Source organism: Garra rufa, chromosome 11 (assembly GCF_049309525.1).
Source record: "Garra rufa chromosome 11, GarRuf1.0, whole genome shotgun sequence".
Taxonomy (NCBI): domain Eukaryota; kingdom Metazoa; phylum Chordata; class Actinopteri; order Cypriniformes; family Cyprinidae; genus Garra; species Garra rufa.
The window spans coordinates 2763270-2781173 of NC_133371.1; the positions used below are offsets into that span (position 1 = coordinate 2763270).

At 42.3% G+C, this 17904-nt stretch overlaps 1 protein-coding gene across 2 annotated transcripts; it reads right to left on the reverse strand.

Annotated features, from left to right (window-relative positions):
• Window positions 1-156: 156 nt before the first annotated feature.
• bicra (BRD4 interacting chromatin remodeling complex associated protein) lies at window positions 157-17552 on the reverse strand. Of its 2 annotated transcripts, none has more exons than XM_073850654.1 (15): window positions 17503-17552; window positions 15970-16015; window positions 15832-15877; window positions 15266-15331; window positions 13073-15040; window positions 12728-12913; window positions 9119-9754; window positions 7443-7647; window positions 7272-7363; window positions 7031-7156; window positions 6890-6939; window positions 4251-4399; window positions 3212-3306; window positions 3013-3115; window positions 157-2930 (listed from the first exon to the last, which is right to left on the reverse strand). In XM_073850654.1, the coding sequence occupies exons 2-15, from the start codon at window positions 16008-16010 to the stop codon at window positions 1240-1242; spliced, it is 5454 nt and encodes a 1817-aa protein (XP_073706755.1). In that variant the 5' UTR covers window positions 16011-16015; window positions 17503-17552; the 3' UTR covers window positions 157-1239. The 2 variants fall into 2 exon arrangements, with proteins under 2 accessions (XP_073706755.1, XP_073706754.1); XM_073850653.1 differs by having other exon boundaries at window positions 3013-3118.
• Window positions 17553-17904: the final 352 nt, after the last annotated feature.

Consider the following 17904-nt stretch of genomic DNA (forward strand, 5'->3'; position numbering starts at 1 on the left):
TGCTGGCATGACAGACCACCTTTGAGAGACTTGGCAGATGTTGTGCCTCTCCGACTTAGACTTGATTAAGCAACGCCCCCTACTGGCCTGTAAGACCATTACATACACAATAGCGCAGAGTCTTAAAATAACAAACCAAGTCAAATGGCACAAGTGTGATTGTTTCATAAAAGAAGCAAGGTTTAATTTACAGTTTTACTAAATGTACAGTTTTTTTAAAAAGTGTCATTATACACAATAAATACAATACAAAATTAATCTGTAGTACTATACTTCAAATTCTTACAGTTCTATTTTCTTTTTTTCTCTTTACATTATTATTGTTCTTTTTTCCATGTCATTGCTTTCGCTGTGTTTGCTTCTGAACGGTTCAAAGATCTTTCAGTGATTTTAAATGTGTAAAAGTGTCTGAACATACATATGCCTACAAAAAAAAAAAAAAAAAGTAAAGAAGAAGTGGAGGGAGGTTTTGTGTCTGGGAACTGTCAGACTTTCAATATTCTTCCCAGAAAGATCATATTACATTTTTTTTATTAAAGGGTGACCACATTCACTGCTCTGTTTAATGTTTACTTTAGAAATGTGCTCTTGATGCTGGACTGCTTTAAAGGTCAAGAGATTTTCTACAGTTCTGGTGACGTTTGTTTGTGAATGCTCCATTGTTAATTTCTGCAGCCGGATAACCAAAACCAGATTTCATGTATTCGGGGAGACACAGAACACTATTATGCAATAATGAGCCTCCACACAGTGATCACCAGTTCCCAAAAATATAATTACATGGTAAAGGGGGACAATTCCAACAAAGGGAGAAGTGATCCATTAGTCCCTCCAAAATAAATTCTCCAAATGAACTATTTGATATGACAATTTTCATGATATCACTTAAGTTTCTGCAGTCTGCATACGTCACAATAATTACAAACATTATTTATTAAATGAATGGTCATATTTGTCTCTCACAAGTTGAGAGAAATCTTTAAACTGGGAAACCGATGTTCCGAACCAGGAAAAAACAGAGGGACAAATTTTTGAAAATCATATCGAAGTGCACTTTTTATACTTCAGAAAGTACACTTAAAGGGCCATGTGTAAACCAAAAGAACACATTTGATCAGCACAAACCACAGACAAACAAAGCAAACACAGCTGAACATGGGCAAAGTGTCTCCATTTGCTTCCCCGATCCATTGACATCCAGCTTTTCAGTCTTTCAGTCAACATCGGCTAAAGGGGCTGTTATCTACTGTGCGTCTGTGAAACCAAATTCCCATTTTGTCCTCGTCCCCCTACCTGTGGATGCTGGGACATGGGGGCGGACGAGGGTGGCGTGGAGAGGGGAGGCATGGACTGTCTGTAGGAAGGATGGGTTTGGTGCTGATTAGGCAGGTTTTCCCCATGAACCCTCCCTAAAGCCCCTTTCCCTGAGCCTCCGTGCCCAGGTGGGCCCTGCTGGAGGTTCAGTATACTGTCTATGGCACACTGCAGGTGCTCATTTAACGAGTCGTCGGGCGGCGGGCTGCCGCTGGAGAAACTTGCATTGTCCATATCCGGAGAGTCTGATTTGCAGCGTTTGGCAGGAAGTGTGGAGTCTCTTGTGCAGGAAGACTCACCAGGAGAAGGTGGGCCAGGGGCATGCTGATCCATCCTGAAGGTACCCCTTCCTCCCTCTCGGTTTTTGCTCCCTATGCCCTTCGCCCGCCCCAAACTGCCACGTTCCTCTGCCTCGTCCTCATCCTCTTTGTCGGAGAACTCTCGGTGGTGCTGATACGCGTTTTTAATGCCACGGTAGAGGACGTCCTCCACTGCGGCGAGGCTCTGCGACTCCGCGTGAGGGTGAGAACGCCCATGTCCTCCCTGCCTCTCTAGTTTCACGCTGGCTATCACTGTCCGTTCAGGTTGAGGGGAGGAACCTTGTGGCTGGGGGGAAGAAGTAACAGGGGGTCCTGCTGGCAGAATGGGCAATGTATCTCCGCCTCCTCCTGGTACTCCAGGCCTATGACGCGGACTGATGTTCTCACGGTACGTTTTTCGAAGCGGGAGCCGGCAAGTGGTTAGCGGAGGAGTCGCTGTGGACGCTGGAGTCCGTTTAACCCCGCCTACCTCGTGGTGTTCCAGAGTGCCGTTCAACTGCGCCGTAGACGTGGAAGGGGACGATGAAGACCAGGAGGAGGAAAAAGAGGGTGTAGGTCCACTAGAGGACGTTGCGCTACTGGAGGCGGAGCCTGTGTGTGTGGTTACTGTAGTGACAGTGGAAGAGGGGGTGGGGTAAGACGTTGGGGGAGGAGTTCTAATAACAGTTGTGGGCGGGGTTACATGAGTGGGTTTGACTTTCGGCGGCTGCTCGGGGGTCGGCGGTTTTGGAGTGAGTTGGGATTGGGAGTGGACCGGATCTAACGCAGTGTTGTGAACCACCTTGCTAAACCCCGCCTCCTGTTTGATCTTCAGCTTCAAACCTATTCGCTGGCGCGCCTCGTAGGTCTTGATGGGCGGTTTGCTGGTCCGCTGGGGGAGCGCGACATCATCGTCGTCATCAGCGTGGCGGGAGGACGGAGTGCGGCTGAAGGAGGCGCTTGGCGCGACTGGCTCCGCAGATGGCCGGACCGCGGGAGCATGCGTAGGGGTGGAGCTGGTGGACCAGGATACCGATGCTCCCCCTCCACCTTGCTTGATCACCAGCTTGGTAGGAGGGAAGAGGGCAGGGTTAGATGCAGGAGTCGGGGCAGCAACTGGAGTGGGTGCAGAGGTTGGGGTTGGAGCAGGGGTTGCAGCTGGAGCTGGAGCAGGTGTGGCTGCCATAGGTTGACTTGCACCTGCTGCTGCTGTTGCTGATGATGATGACGATGACGTGGTTCGTACTGAACTCAGCTCCACTGGTACAGGTTTCACTGCACTGCTGTCCAGCAAACAGGAATTGGCCACAAACTCTTCTACAAGAAGTAAAAGATAAAGGTGATTAAATTTCAGCAATTTCATGGCAACATTAACTTAGTATTGAATCTCAGTCATTACCTGGTTTCTCCTTAGCCAGAACCCTGTCCTGACTCAGAGCAACCTTCTCCTCCTGAATGAACATCCGGTCAATCATAACCATCTCTGCTGAGGGACCCAGCCTCTGCTCAAGGTAACAAGCACACAAGATACCAATGATTTTATGGCTCATAAGGTCCAAACATCAAGTGAGGTAAAGCGAGTGAGATTTAAATGATACCTTTGATTCCTCAAAAAGCAAGTGACGATATTTATCCACCATTGCTTGTGTGCGCTTCAAGAGTTGGCATGAGACGTTCTCAAATTCATCATCCACTAGACAGACAAGTGTAAAGCAAGAGTTACACAACCAGTCCTGAAGAGCCACACAACTACACTACAGGAGAGTAAACGTGACCCTGGACCACAAAACCAGTCTTACGGGTGCGTTTTCACTGGGAGCGCGAGCGTTTTCAATTCATTCCTATGGAAGTTGAGCTTAAACGCTCTCACGGTGCATTATTGGATTGAAAGCGGCACGGAGAATGTTGAGAGCGTCAAAAAGGTTGGGCATTCCTCAACTTCATGCAAATCTCGAGCGAAAAGTGCCGGGTGACAACTAATCGCCGTGAAAAGTAGGCAAGGTAAGATTTCGACGTATGCTTCCAAGTGTTTGGATTACTGAGCTGAAATCAACTGTTGTTGAAGTCAAATGTTTTATTTAGGGCTGTCTCTATAGACGTCAAAGTGTTTAGTTTCCGAACCCAAGTTAAAAGAAGATGAAATGCAAACAGGGTGTAAACATTGTTTTTAGTGGCATCGTAGCATTGCCAGAGGCACTGAGTGCGGATTTGGCACTGTAGTGGAAACCATTATATTTGTATATTTGTAGCAATAGTCAAAAATACATAGTATGGGTCAAAATAATAGATTTTCCTTTATGGCAAAATCATTAGAATATTAAGTAAATATCATGTTCCATGAAGATTTTTTTGTAAATTTCCTACCTTAAATATATCATAACTTAATTTTTGATTAGTAATATGTATTGTTAAGAACTTCATTTGGACAACTTTAAAGGTGATCTTCTCAATATTTAGATTTTTTTGCACCCTCAGATTTCAGATTTTCAAATAGTTGCCAAATATTGTCCTACCCTAACAAATCATACATCAATGGAAAGCTTATTTATTCAGCAAATCTCAATTTAAAAAAATTGCCCTATGACTGGTTTTGTGGTCCAGAGTCACAAATGTTCACAAAGAGGTATGAGCATCTACCTTTGCGGTAGTCTTCTGAGGATGAAGCCATGCCTTGGTACAGGTGGTACGGCAGCAGTCGATGAAGTGTATCCTCAAATGAGCGGAAAGGAGAGCTGTAGTCAGGATGGAGAACCGAGCCTTGCTGTTTTCGCAACTGTTCCAGCATCCTACAAACAGATACACAAGCATGTGAGTAGGATACCTGATGATTTTTAAAAAAGCATAGTGCAAAACAGCCAGCAGATTATGAACCAATGGTTTTCAACCTTGCATTATGCATACTTAAAGATTTGTGTTCAATGACTGGCAAGCAGTTTACCAGTCCAGAACTAATCCCTTAAGGGGAGACACTGCAGGCAAAAACACTGATTTTTAATGCACCTGTCAAGTTTGAGATTTTGGGCTTTTTGGTTTTTCATAAAGTGTTTTTTCAGACTAGTAGAAAGAAAACATCCAAAAGACGTTCATTTTATAATACAAAGTGTTATTATTTTATAATAAAAGTGTTTATTTTATAGCACTTTATCTATTTGTGTCAATAGATTTTAATTACAATACATATTTGTTAGAGCTGCACAATTAATCGTTAAAAGATCGCGATCTCGATTCGACCCCCCTCACGATCTTAATCCAGCATTTATACGATTCAGCCAATTATATTTTATTTATATATTACAAAACTTTTGCTAGCCTAATTACTGCTCAGACTGCTGTGAGCTGATGCAGTGACAGGTTCACCGTTCTCTCCAACATTACATAACCATTTAAACTTCATCTTCAGCGCACATTCTGTCAGATGCAATTCATGGTGCCTCTGTCTCAATATACTGTACAACTGTACAAATGATAACTCAGCGGCATAATATCCACTGGGGACACGCTTTTCAAAACCCTGTTGGTGTCCACCCACTTTCAAATGTTTTTTTTAAAGTAATTTCTTGTATTGTAGAATGCACGCTCAGCGCTACCGAGAGTTTCGCGGGATTGTTAAAACGAAACCAAAAGCAAAACCCGGACGCGCTTTCAAAAGCAATTTTAATACACTGAGATTAGAGAGCGACTCCCCAATGCGCGCAAATTAAGCTACATAAAACATCTAGTTAACATCTTATTAGTATGTGGGCTATAAGTTGTGTAGTTGTGTAGATAGCTCTGTATCATGCTTGGAAAATTCGGTCTCTATTAGCACTTTGAATATTGAAAGAGTACTTTGATCGTGCCAGATTTATGGACCGACAGAGCAATGGAACCACATATGAGCATGACGATCCATTAACCCCTTAACTGTTACTCCCATTTTTGAACAGAGACGTGAAAATGAAGAATTGAATCTTAAATCTTTATAATTCATGGACAAGAAAATTTAGTAATATGATTTTGATGTGCATTTTCCATGTTAATTCAATGTCTGATTTTAAAATGGCATTCCAAATTTTGAATTTTGAAATTTTAAGTTTTCATCTGATATACAATTTCTTATTATTTCTAATGTGTAATAGGGAAAAAAGGCAACAAGAAAGTCTGTCTGAGTAAAAGGTCAGAACTCCTGTTATGAAGTAGATTTTTGAGGCACACTCTTGTCATAAATGAATCTATGAAACTCTTGTCATAAATTATTTTCCTACATCATTTGTAACACAAAAAAAGTCAAATATCTATTTAGGAGCCTTATCTTTCCAACGATATATAGTTTGTCATGATTAGATTAGGATTTATTTGTAAAATGGTGAAGTAAACTTGGGCATCCCACAGAGTGGACGTTGACAGCCATAAAATGTTGACACCAAAATAGGCTAGTGTTTCTAGCTAAGAATCTTTAAATCGCTTTACTCTGACATAATACCTTTGTATGTTTATTTTTTAATGTTTAATTTTTTTGTTTACATTATTACATTATTTTTCATTACATTTCTTTAAATTTAAAGCAAAGTTTATTTTGTCTTATTTCACTGCTATTTTACTGTTGTTTGATAACCTAATGTTCAGGAGTAAATCTTTAAAATAAAGTTCTCCAGAATCGTGAGAGAATCGTGATCTTTATTCTGAGCAAAAAAAATCGTGATTCTCATTTTATTCAGAATCGTGCAGCTCTAATATTTGTAAAGGCTGCTATCTCAAAATAAGTCTTTTTAACTATACTGAGCCATAAATCTCCACTTCATTAGCATTAACACACACCAAACTTTAATTTTTTTTATTCCTGTCTATATCCTGGAGATTTGTTCATATATAATTTGCTTAATTATATACAACATTTCATTCCCCCCAAAATTGCTTCAAATTATATTGTTTTATGTCTGTTCTAAGTATTTTCTGAATTATGGAGTGACAAAATTAGATACCCAAATTCCCTCTGTAAAAACATTTGACTCTAATATGTCTTTTGTACTAGAAATGTATGCAAATTAGCACATAGTTAATTAAATAATGCTTCATTTGCATATTTAAACCTAAGATTTTAGAAAACTTGTAATACAAAAATTGTTTGCAATTATCAATGTAATCAATTAACTGGGTAAGGCGATAACTATTAGCCGTTTTGTTTTTTTTACCTTATTCACCTGCAGTGTCTCGCCTTTTTATGGGGTTAACATTTATGGGGTTATTCTTAGATTTTACTAATAACATTTGCAATTTGTGCTCTATGTATATATTACCTAGCTTCTTTGCTTGGTTCCATACTAAAAGGCCTTTTTAATGTTGAAGTCTGTGAAAAACCAAGAGATAACAAAGGATTACCACAAATACGCCATTCAGTTCATTTTAGTAGTCTTATGTACTGTGATTCTGAACTGTACCTGTGTTTGAGGAGCAGGTGGTGGAGGTGCAGGCATTTGAGAAAGTGCAGCACCTAAAACCTGTATCTGCAAACCTGCTTTACTCAGAGTCAGCCCACCAACTGAACTTATGACTCCTGGCTTTGCCTGCAAATCAGAGTCAAGAGTGTTCAAAATTGAGTAAAGATACTAAGCGAAGATAATTCTGCAAAGCTATTAATTACTTTAAAAATACGAAACACCACATTTCTCTTTGTCTCACCTGAACAGCCTGCGCAAGATTTGGAGTCGTGATTCCCTGGTTCACTGTAGACCCGGCAGACACAGCAGAAAATACTTGAGTGTCATTTGCACCTGAGGTGAAGATGACACATTGTAAACACAGGAATATTCGAAAGTAAACATCTAAAGGACAAACGCATCTGATTCCAACCTGCAGTAGAGGATTTGACAAGCACAGACTTCTGCTGCAGAAGGGACTGGACTGGCGCTTGGATGGAGCCACTGGCCGATGAAGTTGAAGCTTGGACTGAAGGCTGATCAGGCATTTTGTTGAACTGGTTTGTAGCCTGTTGCTGAGAGGCCTGGGCTTGTGCCTGAGCTTGCTGCTTAGCCTGGAGAAGAATGTTTTGCTGGACCTATAAATCGCAAGCACACATCATTTTATAAAAAGCTGATTTGAAAAAAAAAAAAAAAACATCAAACCCTCACTTTAGTGTACCCTTCACTTCAACTACAAAAATTAACAGATAATTTACTCACCTCCTTGTCATCCAAGATGTTCATGTCTTCAGTCGTAAAGAAATTATGTTTTTTAAGGAAAACATTTCAGGATTTCTCTCCATATATTGGACTTCTATGGTGCCAGTGAGTCTGAATTTCCAAAATGTAGTTTAAATGCAGCTTTAAAGGGCTCTAAACGATCCCAGCCGAGGAAGAAAATGTCTTATCTAGCAAAACAATCAGTTATTTAAAAAAAATAATAATAATTTTATAATTAATATACGGTTTAACTTCAAATGCTCATCGTGTCTAGCTCTGCAGTGTGTGCACTCTGGTTCAAGACAGTTAGGGTATGTCAAAAACTCCCATCTCATTTTCTCCTCCAACTTTAAAATCGCCCTACATTGCTGTTTTATTTAAACTGCATTTTGGAAGTTCAAACTCGGGGGCACCATAGAAGTCCATTAAAATGGTGAACATTCCTGAAATGTTTTCCTCAAGAAACAATTTTTTTACGACTGAAGACAGACATGAACATCTTGGATGACAAATTTTTGTTCTGGAAGTGAACTTCTCCTTTATCCCTTAAAAATGTGCTAATGGGTGATTTTGTCAGTTGTGACAGTATTTTCATTTCAATGCAAACCTTTTCATTAGAAAACAATATAAAGAACAAGGTGATGTTGGGGAAAGTTACTTTTAGAAGTAATGCATTACAATATTGAGTTACTTCCTAAAAAACTAATTAAGTTAGTTACTTTCTATGGAAAGTAATACATTACATTACTTTTGAGTTACTTTTTAAATCTGGGCAGGGTTTGCTTGTTTGTTTTTAATATAAAAAGTTTAATTTTTGGCAAATGTAAAAGCCCTTTCACTCCAAAATCCTCAGGCTGAAGGAAAAATAAATTCATGTCTTTACAGTAGACCACTTAAGAAAAAAGTTCAACACTCTTCAGCGATAAAAAAGAAAAATGTTAGTTTTAAGTCATTTTTGCTTATTAGTATGGTTGCATTGAATCAAAAGTCAGAAACAAAGGCACTAGCTAATAAAATGGGATTGAATACATTAAAAAAATATTATTTAACATTTAATTATTGCAGATTTGCATCATATTCTGAGTTGCATTTCACTGTTTTTATTCATTTTGAGGAATACTGAACCTGTTTTTTGTGAGTGAGATGAATTAATGCATGTTCACATTTACTCTAAAACTAAAGTTACATCTTACTCCTGATTTCTCTCAACATAGAGAAAAGTAACTCAGATATTTTCTTGTAAATAAAAAGTAATGCATTACTTTACTAGTTACTTGAAAAAAGTAATCTGATTACGTAACTCGCTTGTAATGCGTTACCCCCAACTTGAAGGTGATGATGAAATACCTGGTGAAGTTTTTCCAAAAGCTGCTTTTGCTGAGGAGAGGGCTGCGTGATAGATGACATGGTCTGCAGCTGCGCACTGACCAGCTGAAGGTGATGCTGCTGTTCTGCAGTCAGCCCCGGCACCACAGTCACCTGCTGTTTCACCACTGCAGCTGGAGGCGAACTCACAGCAGGCTGAAACTGGAACTGTGCAGGAAGTGGCTGCGGAGGCTTTGGGGAACAGGAGGAAGGAGGTATGTCTGGCTGGAGGGTGGCAGGCTGAGGCAGAGTCTGAGGAAGAACTTGAGGCTGGAGCTGCACTTGTATTTGCTGAGGCTGCTGCTGCTGCTGCTGTTGCTGAGGTGGAGGAGCTGGCTGTGGAGGTTGAGGAGAACCTCCGATCTGATTGTGTATGATGAACAGAGGCGTGCAGGAGCGCGAGGGAGTCTGTGCCTGAGACTGAGGCTGGGGTTGCGACGGAGGCCGAGACTGCTGGTGCTGGTGAGGAGACTGGATCTGCTGCCCGAGGGTTATGGGAGAAACTTGGGCAGGTTGAGGACTGTCTGTCAGGGTGGGTGTTGGTGCAGGGGTGACCACAGGTTGAGATGGGGAGGCGCTTTGGATCTTTATAGTTTGTGAATGTGCTGCCGACGGAACCTAGACGGCATAAAAAGAGGAAGAGGAGGAGGAAGAGGAAAAATAGTCAATAGTTTGTATTTTTGATAAATCATTTTCGAAAAATCTATTTTTAGGGATGCACTGAATTTTTTTGAAATCGAAAATGACACCTTGATCACAATACATAAAAATATTCTCAATAAGTGAAATAATGGTTCAAAGATCATCAAAGTAACATTTTGGAATACTGACATTTGAGCTTTAAAAAATAAAAAAAACAAACATAAAACAGGAGAAATGTTTTCAGGAAGATTTGGACTTTCATATCTATTTGTTTGAGGCTTTCCCTCACTTCTCTGAAAGACATTATCAGTTTTAAGATGATGGGGAACCTCAACAAACCACAACAGTTTACAATAGGGATGCACCGATCCGTATCGGCCGATCACTTGCGCGTTTTGTCAGTAAAGCCGGTTCTGTAATCAGCGGTAAATGCCATCAGGTGCGTGATTTCACGTTGAGCCGTATATACTACACACAGCTGTTGTTTACCGACGAGCTGCGCACTTTCACACTGATAATGAACATTGATTTGCGCAGCTCGTCGGTAAACAACGGCTGTGTGTAGTATATACGGCTCAACGTGAAATCACGCACCTGATGGCATTTACTGCTGATTACAGAACCGGCTTTACTGACAAAACGCGCAAGCATTATCGGCCGGTTCGTATCGGTGCATCCCTAGTTTACAATCATTGCGTGAACTAGGGCAGAACTTCAGTAAAAATGCATCAACTAATAAAGTTGAAACACGATATAACAAGCAGATGGGAACAGCAGAAAAGACAAAACAGTACCATCCTAGGTGCATATGACACCTGTATTATAAAAATGTTCTGGCTCTTCCAAGCTTTATAATGGCAGTGAATTGTAGTTGAGATTTTGAAGCCTAAAAAGTGCATCCACCCATCATAAAAAGTGCTCCACATGGCTCCGGGGGTTTAATAAAGTCCTTCTGAAGCGAATCAATGCATTTGTGTAAGAAAAATATCCATATTTAAAACTTTATAAACTGTAATCTCTAGTTTCCGCTAACTGTCGTACACACATTTAAGACAGAGTGCCGTTCCAGCGGATGATGTAGGACGTAGGCGTAGCGTAAGCTCTGGTGAGATTATGAGAATTTTGATTCTTGTGAGAACCAAGTTTTGTTTACAGAAGCAAAGGAAGCAAAGTTTTTAACAAAAAAAAGTTTGATGTAGGACGTAGGATGATGTAGGGCGTAGGCGTAGCGTAAGCTCTGGTGAGATTATGAGAACCAAGTTTTGTTTACAGAAGCAAAGGAAGCAAAGTTTTTAACAAAAAAAAAAAGTTTAAAGATTTTATTGAAATCCTCCTTCATTTTTCTTTGCAAATCCTCATTTGTACTTCTGATTAGTGGCCGGTGTTTTGTTTTGTGGATATTTTTCTTACACCAATGCATCGTTAATAAAGGCCTCCTGCCTTAATTAACCCCCTAGAGACATGTGGAGCACTTTTTATGATGGATAGACGCACTTTATTGGACTTTTTTTATTCACTGCCATTATAAAGCATATAAGAGCCAGGACATTTCTTAATATAACTCGATTGTATTCATCTCAAAAAGGAATGTCATATACACCCAGGATGGTTTGAGGATGAGTAAACCATGGGGTAATTTCCATTTTTGAGTAAACTATCCTTTTAAATACATACACAAATGTAGCTGCTTCGAATATATACCACAATACACTTTATAAAGTGTCTCACTGGGAAATTACCAAACCTTACCAAAAGCATGAGAAAAACAAAACTGTATCTAAGTTTCAGTTTCAACCAAGAATTTCGTTTCAGTGCATCACTAAAACAATGACTAACTTGCAATCAAGCCTATAAAGTGCAGGGAAAAAAAACACCACACAGCAACAAGCAACAATTAAAAATATAAGTAGGACAATATAAAAGCAAGAAGAAATAGAAAGGAAAAATCTCTTCAAAATCTCAAAAAGACAATTTTCATAAAAACTAAAAACTAAAAGTATTAAAATGTACAAAACTTCTAAAGTGTACACAAGGTACTCATCTAAAAGATTAGTGCTTTCTGGACAGACACTATTGGAGTTAAGACAACAAACATGAGGACATCATTTTTGCAAAGAACAACAAAAATTGGTTCACAGAAACAGACGAAATAAAAACAGTAAAAATCTAAAACTAAAACAGATTTGCTGGTAGAGGGCAAAGGTAATTCAGGGCAGCGAGCAAGTGATCAAGATCAAAATCTTTGAAAGTGATCTTGAAAGGAATTAATTTAATTTCTCTTGGGGAGGCTGGGTGGTGGGGGGGACGGGGACTGATTGAGGTTAAAAACAGCAGTCACTGAACGTGAGGGTAGCAGAAGTGGTGAGTAGGCTGAATGTTAATATGAATGGACAGAATGAGCGGTAACGATTTACAGCAGGGAAACTAATAGGAAGAGTCATTGCTCCATTATGACATGCCCATGGGAGGATGCACGAAAATGATGCAAACACACGACTGAAAAATAAAGTCCCTAGAGTTTCACCATTTGAAGAGCAACAACTGCACTGTTATTTGCACCAACTCATATCTTAATTAGTGTCGATGTAGTTTGGCAAGCTTCCTACTCAAAAATGATCATGCAAATAAACAGCAGGAAACAAACGAATATTGAGGAAAAGGTATAGCATGCACAATAGTACTGATTAATGGAGAAAATAAACCCATAATTATAGTATCAACGACAAACGGATAACAGTGCAGATTGCAGAAAGACCAGATGAAAACAGGCAAAAACATGAGTGAGAATGAGTGACAGAGCAATAAAAAGGCATCCAAGCCTGAGCAATGACAGTAGAAAGACAAGGGGACATAGAAAGGAAGGGAGTTCTGCTGGGAGACAGTGGTCCGATACGCAGCAGTGGCAGCAACAAGTGGGTGGGGCTTAGTGCGGAGCATGAGCTCATCTACCTTGTTAACCACTGTTGCCATGTGGGCGGGGCCAAGGGAGGGACTGGGACTCTGCCTCTGCCGAGTCTCAGCTAACAAGTTGTCATGGCCTGAAGGGGCGGGACCAGAACTGCTGCCGCTGACGATAACAGATGCAGGTACGCCCACAGCGGCAGGTGGGTCTTTTCCTACTTGCTGCTGTTGGTCCTAACATGGGCACATTTATCAGTTCAGGAATGGGAGAGGTAAAACAATCATCCAAACTGGTCAGAGGTCAGCACGGGGATCAAATGTTGTTATGTTAGCTTATTAGCAAAGACACACCGTTTACAAACAACAGATAAGGTTTAAAGAGCGCACACTGACCTGCTGCAGGAACATTTGAAGAGACTCCTGACTGAGGATCATGCTGGAACCAGGTGATGTGAACAGCACCTTTCCTGGGCTATGCTGGGCCTGAGGACCCAAACCCACCATTGAGGACGTAGATGTGGATATAGTTGGGGATGGAGATGAAGAGGAAGGAACCGAAGCTGCTACTGAAACCGGTGGAGTCGCCTGAACCGTGAGAATTGAGGTCTGCGGTTGGGTCTGTGCCGGCTGAGCCGCAGGGTCCGTAGAGCCGCCCAATACCGTGATACCCTCTCCTGGCTGGCACGGCGCCATGGCCGTCGATCCGCTGTTACCGTTATTTGGGATGCCACCGGATTGCTGCAACGTCTGTAAACTGACCGCTGGGCTTGGCATGCCTTGGATGACCGTTTGCACGTGGCCTGTTACCGGATGGGCTTGCGTCTGCGTTTGTGCCAAGGACACCGGCATTTGGAACATCTGACCAGGTTGGAGCTGGATGTGTCCGGAGAGAATGTGGGCGGCACCGGGGTGACCCTGTGAGGCCAACACCTGACCGAGGTTGATGTTCTGATTGGCTGTTAGGATTTGATTAGCGATTATCTGCCCTCCAGGCCCCTGACTGGTAATGATGTGACCCCCGTGGTGCTGAGTCAAGATCTGACCTCCTGCCTGAAGCCCCTGTAGCAGGAACTGGTGGTTTTGGCTCTGCATGACAGTTTGCGAGGGAATGACAATGCTGCCCTGTTGGTTTAACAAGTGAACACTGAGCGGTTTGCCCGATGTTTGGGGGCCCTGCTGCTTAAAGAGCGCTTGGGAAAACTGCGTTCCCTGCGAAGTGGCCTGTGTGCTCAACACTACGTTTGAGCCAGGCTTCCCGAGGAACGTTACATTCTGACCAGCCGATACTGGGATTTGCTGCACCCCCAGAGCCTTATTAGCGTCATTTGGCAAGGCATGTGGAGCAGGAAGCTGTTGCTGCTGCTTGAAGACTTTGGGTTGGATGGCACCCCCTTGCGGAGGTTTGGGCTGTATTGGCGTTGGCGTTCGCTGGATGATGACATTCTGCATAATTTGGCCTTGAGGCTGGGTTTGAGATTGAATTCCTGCACCCAAAGAGGTGTTACCAAAACCCACAATGCTACCAGCGGTGGCCATCGTAGTTGCGCTGTTGTTAGTATTGGTGTTGCTCAAGCAGACAGCCGGCCCATTTAAGGCAGGGGACCCTAGTGTGGCCTTGCCCCCTTGAATTAAAAGTCCACCTCCTTGACTCAAAACCGAGCCTCCAAGCCCAGCCTGCGTTCCAGCGCTTGCTGCCTCAGGCCCAGGTTGATGCAGTTGGTAGCCGCCCATGGTTTTCGCCAAGATCTGCTGCCCGGATGGATTTATAGTCATTACAGTGGGTTGGCCCACAACTTGAATTTGTCCAATGCCCAACGGTCCAGACTGGCTGCCATTCGGTAAGGCCTGAAGGCTTGAAATGGGTTGAAGGGTTACATTTCCAAGCCCCACTTGCTGTACGAAAGGCTGGACACTGATAGCTTTGTTCATGACCTGGGATTGAAGCTGCAGACCAGGATGTGCCAGGACTGAGCTGAGCATGTCTGGGGTGGCAGTAGAGGGTGCAGCAGGGGTGCCTTGGTTTGGAAAAATCTGAGTTGCACCTCCAATGCCCACCCCAGACAGGCCAGCATCAGGCAGGGGTTGGACCACCTGCGTAAGGCCAGTTAGCCCAAACTGACTGAGGTCAAGCTCAGCATCTGCCTCTTGAAGACTCTGCTCTGTGATGTTAGCCTCTGCCAGGCTCTGCTGCAAAATGTCACAAGGCTCATGATTTGTCCCAACACCATTGCTGCCGTTGTCTCCACCCGGCGATCCCCCCAAGATGTCATCTTCCAGGAAGTCCAAATCAACGCTGACTCTTGGAAGGCCCGGCTCACTTGTCGACAGCTGAGCCTGTGGCTGGACCTCAGGAACGTGGCCCTGGAAGAGAAAGAGAAACAATGTTAGCCTTTTAAACTAGCCATGCATTCAGAATGATGACGGAATAAAATGGCAGGGATTGATCTGGGATGGTGGTAGGCCTCTGGGACTGATTGCTGTAGATCTGGCACGCAATGCATCTGATTTAGATGGCGGGGTTGAGGAGCACATGCTACAAAAAAGGATGGAAACGGGAGGTTGGTGCAAATGGGGGATATTACTCACCCCAGTGCTGGAGAAGAATGAGCTGGACGGGTCACTTGAGCCATCCAAAAGGTCATCAGTGTCCAGCTACAGACAGACATACCCAGGATAGGACAGGCAGAAATCACCACAGCACACAGACGGGCGTGTGAAAGCGACAGGGGGCAGATGCACAAGGGGCAAAGAGGCAGACAAAGAGGGAAAGGCAAGGGAAGAGCAAAGTGAGGACAGTGCACCAATCGACCAGAACAAAAATGCAGGCAAGTTAAAAGGCCAAGCAAACAGGAAAGAATAACAGGAGTCAAAAGACAGGAAAATTAGATTAGTATGTCATATACGTGAATTAACCAAAGAGGGGAAAAATCAGGACTGAAATTAAGAGGAGCAGTTATGTTCTAAAGTAAAGATCAATAAGTTGGACAACCGGCTTAGGGGCAGAAATGCAGAAATAACCCGGAAAGGATTAGAAGGTTCAGGGCGAGTGTGCTGTGTTTTTGTGATGTATCTCGTTATTTTTTCAGAGTGGGATTTCTGCCTTACCCACCAGTGGAGCTTGCAAAAACCTGAACCAAACTCTCGGTACTCACTTGTGTTTCTGATCCATGAAGAAAATCATTGAGTGCTTGTGGGTCACTGTACAACAACAAAAAAAAAAGATGTTATTCAGCTGTGTTTATGTACAAGTGATATGCAAAGCCACCTTTGGTGCAAGAGAGTGAACTTACCAAATTACATCTAGCAAGCACCTGCCATCTTCATCATCCATGTCAACTGTTAAAAAAGGGCACAAACATTAGCCCTGCGAACAAATCAGCTAAACATTACACAGAACTCAAAAGCAAATACTTCCTCAGTAGTCAAATGTAGGTCATGTAATTCACAATCAATTTGATATATGAATTGCACCATGCACGGCAATAAAAACAAAGCAGAACAATTAGAAAAAAAAGTTTTTTAACAATTACACTTTGGACTGTTTGAGATCAATCTACAGAAAATAAATCACTGTTGACAAAAATGCAAATAATATTAAAAGCAGATTACAAGGTTTGAATTTGAAGTAAAAGCTGCCTAAATCTTTTGCCATGTGTCAGAAATAATCTATATATATAAAAAAAAAACATAACATAATACCAAAATCTTGTTTGTTTATCCATACATATCACTAAAACACTAACATAACATTGATTTATCTTCGCCTACGTGTTCGTTGTTGAAACGTATAGTGAAATGTAAAGCATTGTAATGCTTTTAGGAGGAACTATTACAACATAAAACGACTGAGCGTTTTCACATCCTTTGAAAGCAGCAGCTGAACTTTCGTGCACTGTTTGTAGCGCCAGTGAAGTTGAGGGAAAAAGCGCGCGCATCACCTCACACTGTCTCACAGACAGAAAAACACCCCCGACTGTCAAATATCACGATTTACACACTCACAAACACCAGTTTTCACGAATTAGTCAGACTTTGGCGAGTCGCCGTCCTGTGCGTGGTCACAGTGTCGATCTAAACAAATCAAAACCACAAAATGAGGATGAGGTAGGCGGGGACGCCGCTAATGTTTGTTGGGGGTAAAACAGTCAACGCGAAGAGCACACAGACCATCATTAACAAATATCTGTTCTGTCAAACATCTGTTTAGGTCATTTTGAGTGCAACGCTGATCAGAAGTGCACCAGAGACATGAATGGACACTCTGGACCTGCAGGACACGGCGGTTATTTTTCGCATTTGCAAAGCTGAAATAACTCGCTCGACATTCCCTTTGGTGCAAATGCTTTTATTTGCAACCATTTCACAAGTTTAACCGTACAGGACGCCTTTAATTCGGCTTTTTGACGCTCGTTCTGCAGCAGATTCGGTTAGCTGTGGCTAGCTAGCTTCCTAGCTGTAATATGTGCGTTTACAGACGCAATACGAACAAATCTGACAATAACTGACTGTAAACACGCAGTATTTCTGCCGTAAGACCGCATTCGCTGGAGCCAATGCACATAACGGGTGAATATTTGGTGTTTGGGCTCCAATAGACAAATTGCGTAGCCTATCTTTATCCCTGCTAAATATGAGTTTATGTTGGAATACTCTTGGATCAGGGGGGTATGCTTGGGAATTCGCTGTAAAATCACCCTATTCACCGACCTATGCAGCGGGCCGGCTTTATGAGGCAGGAAGAGGTGAGGTCTGCATGCGAATGTTGCAGCGTTGCAATAGTTATTGAGAATTAAAGAGAAATTGCTACATTGTATCAAACTCACCCGAGACGATAGAGGTGCAGGCGGCGCGGGGTCTCCAGTACGGCCCTGCACGGGCTCCGCGTCAGGACCCAAGCACAGCGCTCACAAGCAGGAAACGGAGGCCCGACGCGATCGCCTGATTAATAAACAACTCCACACGGTTGTTGTTGTTATTAACATTGCGGCAGACGGCTGTACCCATTTGCCCTGTCATATTGGCACGATATTAAGCTTTATATGTGTATTAGTTTCACTGTGATATTGTGCTGCGTTCCACTGAATAACATTATCGAAAACACTGTTTTGCGGTTGTAAACACAAGACGTTCAATGACAGTATAACCTTGATATGTTTTAATCATTTTATACATAGGATGTCCTATATATACATTAATAATATGTAAACAAGCTACTAAAATTCCTA

What these genes read in the sequence shown, in the direction of transcription:
- bicra (XM_073850653.1), bottom strand. Translation starts at nt 16,010, where the DNA reads ATGGATGATGAAGATGGCAGGTGCTTGCTAGATGTAATTTG. An exon ending in TTTTGGAAAAACTTCACCAG is followed by an intron (nt 7,648 to 9,118) that starts GTATTTCATCAT and finishes TGCGATTTATAG; the next exon opens with GTCCAGCAAAACATTCTTCT. An exon ending in TGTCAAATCCTCTACTGCAG is followed by an intron (nt 7,364 to 7,442) that starts GTTGGAATCAGA and finishes TCTTCACCTCAG; the next exon opens with GTGCAAATGACACTCAAGTA.